At 42.6% G+C, this 13,195-nt stretch overlaps 1 protein-coding gene across 1 annotated transcript in view; it reads left to right on the top strand.

Moving 5' to 3' along the window:
• The first annotated feature begins 3,991 nt into the window (after positions 1-3,991).
• Positions 3,992-13,195, top strand: part of dusp10 (dual specificity phosphatase 10) — a 14,421-nt gene continuing 5,217 nt past the window's right edge. Inside the window, 3 exon segments of the mRNA XM_020604037.1 lie at positions 3,992-4,279; positions 5,330-6,159; positions 13,002-13,193. Coding sequence (XP_020459693.1) covers positions 5,376-6,159; positions 13,002-13,193 — 976 coding nt within the window. The 5' untranslated portion in view covers positions 3,992-4,279; positions 5,330-5,375.

Here is a 13,195-nt window from a genome sequence, read left to right as displayed (position 1 = left end):
CCTGGGTTCTCAAAGCTCTGACACTTTGTACAATGATAGTCACACAGCCTGAGAATTAATAATGTACAAAATGTTATTTTGGAAAGCTGTGCCAATGCTCAGTTAAGATCTTGCTCATTCAATTAAACTGCCTTTTGAAGCTAATGAAATAGATTTAAAATGACAGTAAGAATGTTAATCATTCCATCAAGTTTAAAGAGGTTAAACACATTTGAAGCTGTGTGTTGTGCTGTCACAGACTAATACACTAGAAGCTGATAAATATGCAGAAAGTAAAGGGACATAGGTTGACAGGCTGTTGATTTTTTGGCACTGTCCTATTTGCCATCGCTGGACATGTTGTTTTTCAAGCTGTTGAGACTGCAGTAGGCCCATCTGTCCCATTCTGTTAGAAACCATCAGCAGCAACATTTTTCCATATCTTAAATCTTCAGTACTGAAAGAGAAATTAAGTTAATGGCCAGATGGGATGAAATACTGGGATCAAGGGGCAGTCCTTTTCATATTAAAGACTAAAATCAGCGATTAGTAAGTGAGCTCATTTGTAATTCGAACACAATGCCCTGGGTCTTCACTAAATGAATGTATGTATGACAACTGGTTTCCAAGGTTACATAAAGTTGAGAACTTCCTGTGCTGCTCTAAACTTGACACCAAATCTGCACCTTGCTGAAGACAGGAAGCGGTTTGGGTCTTTCATCTGGGCCAGCGAATACCACAGCACGATCTGTCATATTTTCCATGCTGAGCAACAAATAAGGGCTAACCACTTGACTGTATTCTACATCAAAGTTTGACATTATCTCATATTGTGTGTGATCTCTAAACAGATACACAAAACCACAATCTGTCATGTTTTCCATAGACTGACATTTATAAATGAAGACAGCTCAGTCCAGCTCAAGATCTCATAAATGAAAGTCATAAAACAATCTTTCCTGTCTAGTTTAGGACTAAAGATGTCATAATAAAAGTCTTATATGGTGTATAAATAAATCATTTTAACCTCCACCTGCTTTCCTATGATAACAATATTGAGAAATTACAGTTTTTGTGTAATTTGGACATCTTTCCATATTCCATTAAAAGTAAAAACAGATGGTTAAAGCCAGCAGCACAATAAGTGGCAGAATCTTGTCACAAAAACAAGATGGCCACCCCTGTATTCATAAATTTTTGTCTTCACTTTCGCATAGTGGCAGGAAGTGGTGACACATAATCTTTTTTTATATATAGTCTATAGTGTAAACATGGTCCTTGGTCATCCCACGAGGCTTTTTGATGCTACCTACTTCTTCAGTCTGAAAAAGGGCATTTTATTAGTGTAGATTGCCTCTGAGGATTTTTTTTGTATATTGCTCAAAAGGATTCATTTAATATTGACCTTTTTATCCTGTTAAACCCTATGGACCCGGTACAGAGTTCAGTCTTACACTACTATTTTAGGTATTATCTGTTTAAATAAGCCACACCTTCCAGCACCATAGGGCTTAAGAGGCTAAGGTCAATTGGCCTGTATAAAGGGACACTTAATCCTTTAATTTATCTTAAACTTTCACCTATAATCACCTAATGTATAGATACATAGCTTTTACATGAATCATTTTAAATCATCTAACCAATACATTAAAAATCACAAATACTTGTGGTGCTGAATGAAAACAAACAAACTAAACAAGACATTTGAGTCTTTTCTAAAGGCATAGGGTGTTTTTTTTTCACTTACCCTTTATCACACAGTGAAACAGGAGTCTCTGGGAATTCAAATTGAATAGGCTTTGATCAGCTATGCCCATTTATAAATAACTGTACAGAGGCCTAATAATAGCAGGGATAATACATGCCCTGCATTGTTTCAGGTTGCCAGTGAGGGTAAATAGAGTGCTAGATATCCAGGGGTTGAAGTCCCGACCAGATCCTTTCTGCTGAGATTTGTTTCTTAGCTACAGTTACAAATACGAGCATCACAATGCATAGTGATGCAGTGGTTAGCACCGCCACCTTACAGAAACAAGGTTTTGTGTTCAAATCCTGACCAGGTCCTTTCTGCTAAGCTTTACATCCCACATTTTGTTTTAGTTATAGTTACTAGTAAGTTATTATCACTCTCAAAATATAATGTCAGTGTGTAGTTATTAGAACTGTCACCTCACAGCAAGAAGGTTCGCAGTTGTGCTGAGATTTGCATCCCACATTTAGTATACAAAGATTATATTTGGAGCCTGAAGAGGGTGAGACCCTTTCACCGCAATGTGGGTACTGTCATATGGGCCTGTGCAGTCAGCCAACTTGGCACTTGCTTAGTAGCGCTCCTGCCAAAGACACCTACTCACTAACTGACAAAAAAAGGTCATTGGAATTACTACAATTTACTCTCAAAGTCACAGTAATGAATATAACTATTAAACTCATATCAGTATATAGAGAGAGTTGCATTCAAAAATATTCAACCCTGCTAAGTTTGTAAGGGTTTATATATTAAATATGTTTGAATGATCTAGAATTTTTATAAATTACAAAATGTATGAGAAGAGTGACATCATCAAACTGATAATGGAACCTTTAAATCCAGTCATGTCAAAATTATTAAACCCCTATCTAATATGGCTGTTTTTAAAATCATCTGTAACAACAATAAAGTCTGTAACAACATTAAAGTTGCTTCACTTTTCATGCAGATATAAATCCTGCTTATGCAGGTAAAAAACATGGCAAAGAGTCTCAAATGTTAAGAGAAGAAATTATTTCATTACGCCAAAAAGGCAATGGTTACAAGAAGATTTCCAAGACACTTCACTTTCCAAGAGACACAGTTGGCAGCACCACACACAAGTTTAGAACTCATGGTACAGCAGCAAACCTTCCTGGGCATGAAAAGAAAAGCAAAATTCCCCCTAGGGGAATCAGACAGAATTCAACAGTTGAAAAAACCCTTTGTATTACTCTCAAAGACTTGCAGGAAGATCTGATGAAGGTAGGAACAACAGTTGCTACAAGAAGAACATTGAACAAGCGAGAAGTTCATGCCCACAAATGACGCTGCATTCCATCCTTGACCAAAAAAACACAACTGAAGTCTGGGAATCGCTGGACTTTCCAGTTCACTCATACAGAGCACATGACTAAGTCAACCCAACCTCGGTTCAAGAATCGTTCGTGGAATGACCTTGAATGGCCATCTCAGTACCTGGATTTGAATCTGACCAAAAATCTTTGGTGGGATTTAAAGATAGTGGCAGCACAGAAATAAAAGAATATTAGTCCGCTGGAAGCTTTTCCACACAAGGAACACATTTGGTCTAAAAAAATATTGGCAAAATATATAAAATAAACAACGTTCAGTTTTAGTTTTCATTTGTACTATGTACACACCCAATGCCCAAAATTCCCCTAGAAATACAAGGGACATTATGATCACAGTAATTACAGCTCAGCACAACTGTGCCATATTTGAGTCATGTCATTTCCATGTTGATCAAACCATTCATTGACACCTCGTGTGCCCTGTGGATAGGGGCACTGTAGAAGGAACTACTTAAAAAAAATTCCCGGTATTTTTATTTTGGTTTCTCTCTTTTGCTTTTCCTTTGGTCTGTATATATAATCTAATAACCATCAGCCTGTCTACTCTTTTCTGGTCAGTTGTGTTTAAATCCTGAAATAAGTCACCACATTTAGTGTAGTTAAGATACAAAAATGCCTATTTGGTAGATAGTGATCAATAACATTATTTTAAATATCTAAACTGATTTTACTTTCAATTTCGCCTGCCACTACACTACATAAAGTAGCTCTGTTTTAGTCATATCCCCGTGTTGGAGGAAATATATTTTACGAGCAGCACCTGAAGGCACACTATCCTCTTCCTGGAGCCTCCCGGAGAAACTTTTGATTGGCTGCCAGTGACATCATCCGTGCTCGTACGTGGGGCTGAAGGCTGTTCAAGCGACGAGCAGCGCACAACCCCCCCTCCCCTCCCCCTCCACGGCCACAGAGGCGGGCTGCTCAGCCAAATCCCTCCCATCGTAGGGCCGGACCACAATGTATGGAACGGATCAAATTTAATATTAATGAAGTCGTGCATTGGCTCAGACTCGCGTCAATCCCGCTGGACGACTTCTGTAGGCTGGCAGACTTCCTTCAATATTATTTCTAGGGGAGCAGGGTAAAAGTACTAAAAATGTTGCCGATCCACAACACGGGGATGGACTGAATGGAGGCGACGTTGACAACGAGCGGAGATAATAAATCCGTCTACAGTCAACCGCGACACACACCGGTAAGCAGAAATACAAGGCAAGTTTGGTAATTAGTGCTCGAGGCACAAGTTGTTGTTTAAATGCACAGCCAGAGACATTTCATGCGATTCTAATGTCACTGAAGAGGAACATCAAACTGCTGCAACCATTTTGGACCGATTAGTGTTTATTCTTGCTATGATAGTATCTTTATGGCGTGAGTGTTTTGTTACAGCGTTTATCTTTATTCGATCACCATATTGCGACAAAGTTACAGCCCCTACATTAAAAATCAACCATGCATAGTTGTTTATTAAATAGTTTTATAATTCATGCTGGTGTGAAATTGGATTGCCTTCAGTGTTCACCTCCTCTGATCAGTTCGTCTCGTCCTGAAAGCCATATCACATTCATATCACGTTCTCATGCCGGTTTCTTCAATGAATTTGCCCATGAATGATTCCAGCCTTTGCTGAACCTGCACCGTGCTCAAAGGACGGCGATGGCCGGGACCGGCAATGCTTGGCGGGGGTATTAATATGCCAGGATGACATGCTTTTAAAATGCTCGGGCTGGTGATCAGAAGAAAGCCCGAGTTTCCATTTGGGGGAGAGACCAAACTGCAGCATTGCGTTGATGCAGTATTTTATTATTTTTCCCTCTTGTCATTAAACCTTCAAAACAGACCAGACCAGAGTTTGAATGAAAAATTCAATCACACATATACAGTTGGGCCTATCTGGAGGATGATTCATATTAATTACACTCAAACTGATTCAGTTACAAGAGACTGTGATGATTTCACTGTTTATTATTAGTGGCCCCTCAGTCACACCTAAATTCTCCTACTACCTTGGGTGTTGCCAGTGTTGACACTACTAATACTTGGCTTCAGCAGCCGTTTTCTAGTTTGCATGGTGATCAAACAGAAGTGGTTGGCCTGCCTGCACTCTGCTGTTCATTCTGTTCATTCACAGCCTTGATCTGAGTTAGTGGATGCTGAATTCATTTAACTGAACTGTTTTTTTTTTATTTTTTAAACAAGGATTTTCTCTCCCGCCTCATGTTTGCAATTGTCCCTATCCTCACAGAGCGGGTTGTTGAGTTCTCCGTAAACGTCCCGCCCTCGGCCTCCCCATGCCTCCATCTCCTCTTGACGACAGAATTGTGGTGGCGCTGCCAAGGCCAATCCGACCTCAGGAACTCCAACTGCGCCTGGACACCAGCTATCTGGACGCCTTTGCCACCAGCAGCGGCAGCAAGACAGTCATCAGCACCACTGTGGTGAAGATCCGGGCGACGGCCAATCTTGTAACGTATATGCCCTCATCCAAGGGCTCCACGCGCTCGTTGTCGTGTGGATGCAGCAGTGCCAGCTGCTGCTCTGTGACTACCTATGAGAAGGACAGCCAGAGCCTCAACCACAGCCAGGTGAGTGCCAGCAGTCCCAACCTCAGCTATGCGGGGTCCCCCGCCCCTATGGTCAGTAACCATGAAGCATTAAGCACCCCGAGTCTTACCCCGGGTACTCCGAAGACCATATCCACCGTGAGGGTCATCCATCCCAATGAGCTGGCCAAGCGGATGACCTGCTGCCCCATGGGGCACCCTATAGGGCCTGTGCCAGTCATCATCGACTGCCGGCCATTCACGGAGTACAACAAAAGCCACATCCGGGGGGCTGTGCATATCAACTGCTCCGACAAGATCAGCCGACGGCGGCTGCAGCAGGGTAAGATCACTGTGCTGGACCTCATCTCCTGCCGCGAGGGCAAGGACTCTTTTAAGGGCATCTTCTCCAAAGAGATTGTGGTTTACGATGAGAGCACCATGGACCCCAACCGGCTGACATCCTCCCAGCCACTACATGTCATCCTGGAGTCACTGAGGAGGGAGGGCAAAGACCCCATTATCCTCAAAGGTAAGATTTAGTTTTATCAAAGCTTGGGGTAGAAGGCTTTCCAGTATAAAACATGGCTTTAGTTCGACTCTGGAGAGAGTAAATCAGTTTTCTACGCACTGTCTGACTTGGCACTGGTAGAAGCTTAGCGGCAATATAAACTGAAGCTAGTGTGGTAACATAAAAGTGTGTACTATGTTGCTCTTGTATATGATATTACAACTGTCTTTTAAGTCACTGTTCTTGGTTTTCTGACCCACAAATGTATTGTGGTCTTGAGACAGTTTCTAGTGATGAAGCTTTGACAAACATCAGACAAGTGGAGACAGGGACTAGCTGATGAACATAGTAAAGCATTTGAAGTAGCAGCTGAAGAGCCAGACATTTTCTCCAGGAGTGGAACTTTAACCTTTATTGTTGTGGTCAGGTGATGTTGTCTGTCAACATGCTGATTGTAGATTTATCACCCTGTGAGCTTTGTACTGAACCATCACAGCAGTTATATTATCATATACAACAGCTTTTGCATGTATTGTTGAGCCTATGCATGCTCCATCTGTGTCACCCTCACACCTAAACATATGCACACGCTCCTCACCCGCTTTCTGTATGACACTTACTAAGCATTTTGCAGGGAGTGAGAAGCAGCTGTTAGTAAATAAGGAGGCCTGTTGAGATAGCAGTCCCTGGGCCGCTGCCATGTTTTCTATCTTTGGTGTGTGTGAAGCTGGAGCAGTATTTCACCTTGGGGGCTGGGCTGTGAGTGTTTCCTGAATGTCTCCCAGTTGCTGTCTAGCTGTAACATCACAGCACCTTGATCTCTTCACTTCATCCTCTGGTCCTGTAATTTGATGGACGAGGCTCCTCTCCAGTGTCTCAGCCTGCATCGGCATCTGTCTGAAGCTTGTCTCAGTGGGACAGGCAGGCAGAATCTTGGTCTTTCTCCTCCTGGTTTAATGCAAGCAACCCTCTCTGCTGAGAGAATCAACTGGCTCAGCCTGACTTATCTATATCACAAGTTTTGTTCATATCAGAGGTGGCAGATCTCTCTCATGTTGCCCTAATTCAATTTTCAATGGTAGCCTAATATCAAATATTTGGATTCATGTCTTAAGGGTTGATATTTCACCAACAAACCAGCCCCAAGTACAACATTTTTCTTTATAAATTTAGTAGCAATTAATTCTCCTTAAAATATATGTGTTATAACTACAGTAGGAGAAACAGACTCAGTATTGCAAGCAGCAGTAATGGTGACACATTTGGAGCATGTGTGTACAGTATGAATGCTGCTAAATAATTTACTCATACTCTATTATTTAATCACTTACCACCATGTCTTAACCATGACGTATTGTAAATATGGTTGTTTGATGATACGCTGCTCTACTGGCAACAAACTCTTCCATCCCTGTCTTCCTGCAGACCAGAGCAATGATAGGTTACATTTAATCCCTCAGAACTGCCATAAACAGCATGTCAAGAGTGTTGGGGGGTTTAGCGTTGGAAACATGAGGTCTGTGGTCTGAGGCAGAAGCACTCATTTCTAGGCAGGAACTGAGCCAATGGCTTATGAAAGTGATAGAGACAGTTTTCATGTTTTGGTCAGAGCTAATGGCAGATGACAGATTCACTCTCACAGCAGTGCGCTGCTTCTGGAGATTCTGTTGTTTGCTATTAAAAGTATTATTTATCAGTTCAGTTTGACCTAAAAAGAAAGCCGCTGGTTCAGTTTGACACGAAACAGGAAGCAGTTTTCACACTTCAACACGTGACTCTTAGGTGTTAGAATGTATGTGCTAGCCAAATGGTTTCCAAATATAAAATGGCAGATATTAACTGTAATTTTATTGGCATCAACATATAAATTGACTACTAAAATAAAGAGTTTGACGAGAATACCTTTTATTTTTCAACTTTCCTGCTCAGTACATAAGTATAAGTACATAAGTGCCGGGGGGTGAGAAAGAACAGAATATTGATCAATAGTTTTTTAAACAGCCCGCCACAAACTGTAAACACAACCCTGATATACTGACATCGTATCTTTTATGTTTACCATGTTAGCAAGCAGTTGCCTATACACACACACCCAGCAGACAGTAAACATTAGGAATTATTTTTAACCACTTGATGAATAGAAGTCCAGTATTTACTCTCCTTTTAGCCTAGTTTAGTCTCCACCAACTCCTGGTAAAAATGTCTAGCTCCTCAGCTCCATTATGTTCAGACAGTTAGTCTCCAACTTTTGAGGAGGAAGACATTGATTAATATTGATTTTCTTTGCAGCAGTGGCACATTATTAGAATAATGTTCAGTAACAAAGTTTGATAATCCACTGAAATTAAGTGACTGTACTTTAAAATCACCTAACTATTTAAAGCTGCACTAATCCATATTTTTAATAACAGCTTATCAAATGGCTGTGTAATATAAACCAAGATCGTTATAGTGACCTGAAATCTGCAGTGCACCTCCAGTCTGCAGAGCATTTGTGTGTCTGCTCACTGTTTTGGCTTTCTGACCCACACGTTTACTGTGTTGATTCAGTCGCACTGCTCTTATCAATGTTGTTTCTCAAAGAAGCTTTGATAAACTCACTGTACTTTACCTGTTCAGCAGCAAATGTTAGATAGAGTTAATGACTACCTGGTGAACACAGGAGAGAATATAGAATAGCAGGTGAAAAACCAAATCATTCCCTCACTGCTGAGCTGTAGTTAAAACAGCTATATCCAGAGCACAAATGCAATGAACGATATGCAATTTATAATTCACCAATAGCATGACTCATTCACTGTGTGATAAATGAATCGTCTCATCTCTCACAGGTACACCAAAGATAAGTACTTCCTGTTATCACACTTTAAGTTAAATGTGCTAGCGTGGACTTGACACCCGACACAGGTAATTGTAAATATGCAGTTTTTTTATTGCTAAATGTGTAAAGAAGAGATTTAATGTGCCAAAGAAAAATAATATAATGAATCTAATAAACACTGATTTTAGTGAGTGTAAATGACTGAAGGCGTGGTGACATTCTGTGGGCATGGCCATTTGATTGCTACAGATGTTTTTTCATACCCATTGTAGTGCATGGTTCAGTTAATTGTCACATATGATTTAAAGCAAGAATATGTAACAGTTTTACATTAAAATAATGGCTTCATAGACTAAAGCACATACACAGCAGTACTTACTACAACATAAGGTCAGAAGACATCAGAAGACATTTAGCCAGAACATGTAAATGATGTGCTCAACAAACCCCCTAGAACCCTGCTTCTATTGATCTTGTACTTAGAGCTTGTTCCTGTGCTGCCAGGATTAGTGTCTCTGTGCTGTCTTTCAGTCCAGCTTTGTCCAGCCACTGGTCTTTTTCAATATCAGCCACTTCTACTATTTGATGGTGGTACATACTGTGCAGAGGTTTGTCCTTCAATGAGGGTTCCTGCTCTTCCTTCCCTTGTTCTTCTGGTTCCTGCTGCTTGAGGTATTCACTACGCACGTCATCACTCGGGACTATCTACCTGATGTATTCATGGATCTTTGTTGTTTCATCCTGGATAGTGGCTCTGACACTCACTAATCCTCTGCCTCCTTCCTTCTGCTTAGTGTACAGTCTCAGGATGCTGGATTTGGGGTGAAACCCGCCATGCATTGTGAGAAGCTTCCTTGTCTTGATGTCAGTGGCCTCTATCTCCTCATTCGGCCAGCTTATTATGCCAGCGGGGTACCTGATGACCGGCAGGGCATAGGTGTTAATTGCCCGGACTTTGTTCTTTCCATTCAGCTGACTTCTCAGGACTTGCTTTACTCTCTGCAGGTACTTGGTAGTTGCTGCTTTCTTTGCAGCCTCTTCATGGTTCCCATTTGCTTGTGAAATCCCAAGGTACTTGTAGCTGTCCTCAACATCTGCTATGTTGCCTTCTGGTAGTACAATCCCCTCGGTTCTGACTACCTTCCCTCTCCTTGTTACCATTGTCTCGTTCACTCCTGACATACAGCTTGATGTCATCCATGTAGAGGAGGTGGCTGATGGTTGCTCCACTCCTGTAGTTGGTATCCGTAACCAATCTTGGTGATGATCTGGCTGAGGGGATTCAGCCCTATGCAGAACAGCAGCGGGGAAAGAGCATCTCCTTGGTAGATACCGCACTTGATGTTGACTTGTGCATTTAAGTTGAAGTTGCTTGAAGTTGGCCTCTACGGTTGTTTTCCACATTCCCATTGAGTTCTTGATGAAGGCTCTTAGAGTCCTGTTGATGTACAGTTACAAGCATTCCGGGATCTATGTGTGAGGCATTGAGTCATAGGCTTTCTTGTAGTCAATCCAGGTTGGTATGTCTGGACTTGCAGTCTCGAGTGACTACTTTATCAACCAGTAGCTGGTGCTTTGCTCCTCTGGTGTTACTACCAATTCCTTTCTGGGCCCTGCTCATGTATTGAGCTATGTGCCTGCCCATCTTAGCTGCTATGACGCCTGACAGGAGCTTCCATGTTGTGCAGAGGCAGGTTATTGGGCGGTAGTTGGATGGTACTGCTGCCTTCTGAGGGTCCTTCAGGATCAGGACTGTCCGGCCTTCAGTCAACCACTCAGGGTGGGTTCCATCCTTTAGTAGCTGGTTCATTTGACCTGCCAGGTGCTCATGGGGTGAAGTTAGCTTCTTTAACCAGTAGGCGTGGATCATGTCAGGACCTGGTGCTGTCCAGCTCTTCATACTTGAGACCCTCTCTTGAATGTCTGTCATTGTAATGATTACTGGGTCTTGTTCAGGGAGGTTGCTGTGGTCTGCTCTCAGGTCCACCAGCCATTGGGCATTATTGTTAAGTGATGCCTCCTTCTCCCATATGCTCTTCCAGAATTGTTCAGTCTCCAGCCTTGGTGGGTCTGCTCTCATGTTATTACCCTGCCACTGAGAGTACACCTTGGATGGCTCAGTGGAGAACATTCGGTTTATTCTCCTGGCTTCAACTTCTCTGGTGTACCTCTTCAGTCGGGTGGCCAGGGCTGTGAGCCTTTGCTTGGCAGTCTCTAAAGCCTCAGTTATGGGCAATGTGTTGTACTTCTTAGGTACCCCTTTGTTCATCACGTCTTTCTGAAATTCCGATAGCTGGCTAACTTCTCTCCTTGCTGCTTTGATCTTGGTCTCCACCCTCTTCTCCATGGAGGATACTGCTCCTTATGCTCTTTGTTGAACTTGCAGCCAAGCATCTCATAGATGATGGTTACTGTGGTGTATATGAGCTTGTTGGTCTCAGTGATGGTCGTAATAGGGATTGGTCTTAGTGTTGAATTCACATCCTCTAGCAGACTTTCAGAAGGCGCTTCACTTAGTCTTAGTAATCGGCCAATCTTGTATGGGTGTCTCGTGTCTATCTTGCTCGTGATCTTCAGTCTCAGGTCAGCTGCTCTTGAATTAAGCTCATCTGGGCTTGTTATTGGGGCTTGGTACCCAATCTCTGAATGTGGCGGTGATGATATCTCCCCCCCCCGATCTGCCGTCCTGGCTCCTGTGTCGTAGACTTTTTAATATGTTTGGCATAACAACTTCAGAAGGTGATAATAGATCAGAGTAGAGCTGTAATTCTTAGCCTGAACCCGACCCGACCGTCGGGCCGGGCTTAATTTCTATCATTTTTACTTAGGCCGGGCTCAGGCTCGCGCGTTAAATGAGTGGTCACGTGATGCGTTTCAATTAGAGCGAGAAAGATGTATTGCGAAGAACGAAGATGGATGAGGTGAAACAAAGGCTTGCCTCTGGTGTATATTTTTTGGTTACACCAGCAGCAGCTAAGTCTGAGGTGTGGCAACATTTTGAACATGTGCATAACGAGAACAATGACCCAGTGGGTTATGTAAAATGCAAGAAATGTAACGTTCTCTTAAAATACGACAGCAAAATGACAGGGAATTCCTCGCTGAGAAGGCATGTTGAGCGATGCTGTGTGCGTGCGCCGTGCGCACATTTGAATAATGTCGGGCTGTAAACGGGTTCGGGCTGTCAATCAAAAATGTACTTGTCGGGCTTGGGCCGGGCTCGGGCCGAATTCCGTCGGGCTCGGGCCCTGTCGGGCCTAACTTTTCAGGCCCAATTACAGCTCTAGATTAGAGTTGTACTTCCAACTTGTTTGCCTGTAAGAAATGAAGAAATTCTGATCATGAACTTATCTGCAGCTTATATGTGTGTGACAAAAATATAGAATTATAAGAAGAGTTTCTAAATGTTTGTAAAAGTGACTTCATTAATACAGGTCTGCCTTATGACAATATCATTATCAGTGGAAACCCCCCAATAAAATCAGGTTAGATCAGCTTAGTGTTTTTGTTCATGGTTAACAACTGGGTTATTTTATGATAAACACAATGTCTGACTGTTGACAGGAGATCCCCACCTGCCCAGTCACCAAGGGGAAGTTGTGCAGTGACCTCACATGCCATAATGTCTGCTCTTGCTATGTGACCAATACATAAAGTGACACTGTGTGTTGTGTGTGTGTATGAGGCACTTTCTATTTCTCCTCCCACAACTCTTAAACTCAAGGGAAATGTTGGTCAATGGCATCACAGGTGCAAACCAGTTATCTGGAGAAGTGCAGATGTCCAGTGTGAAGTAAATATTCAGTACATCTATTTACCTGCAGATCAGCAAAGGGGGATTCTCATGTTATTTGGCTAGTATCTTAGGAGGTATCTGACCTTGTCTCTGGTTCTCAAAACAGAGGTGACTGGGACAAACTGGTTGTAAATGGAAACAGTGCCGATCCCTCCATACTGATTTAATATCCAGATGGAGACCTTCAAATCACAAGCCTGCATTTACTTTGGGCTTACATCACAAGCTTTCTCTTTGTGTTCACAGGAGGCCTTAGCTGCTTCAGGCAGAGCCACGAGAACCTATGTGAGCACTCACTGCAACTTCACGAGGGCTTGGACACAGGCGCAGCTGCTGGCCGGACAGGAGCGCTACCTCACTCACTGCCCTCCACCCCGGACATAGAGAACGCAGAGCTGACACCAATTCTGCCCTTTCTTTATCTGGGGAATGAGCACGAC

This window comes from Monopterus albus, unplaced genomic scaffold (assembly GCF_001952655.1).
Source record: "Monopterus albus unplaced genomic scaffold, M_albus_1.0 scaffold63.1, whole genome shotgun sequence".
NCBI classification, from domain to species: domain Eukaryota; kingdom Metazoa; phylum Chordata; class Actinopteri; order Synbranchiformes; family Synbranchidae; genus Monopterus; species Monopterus albus.
This window is presented reverse-complemented; position numbering and strand designations above follow the sequence as displayed.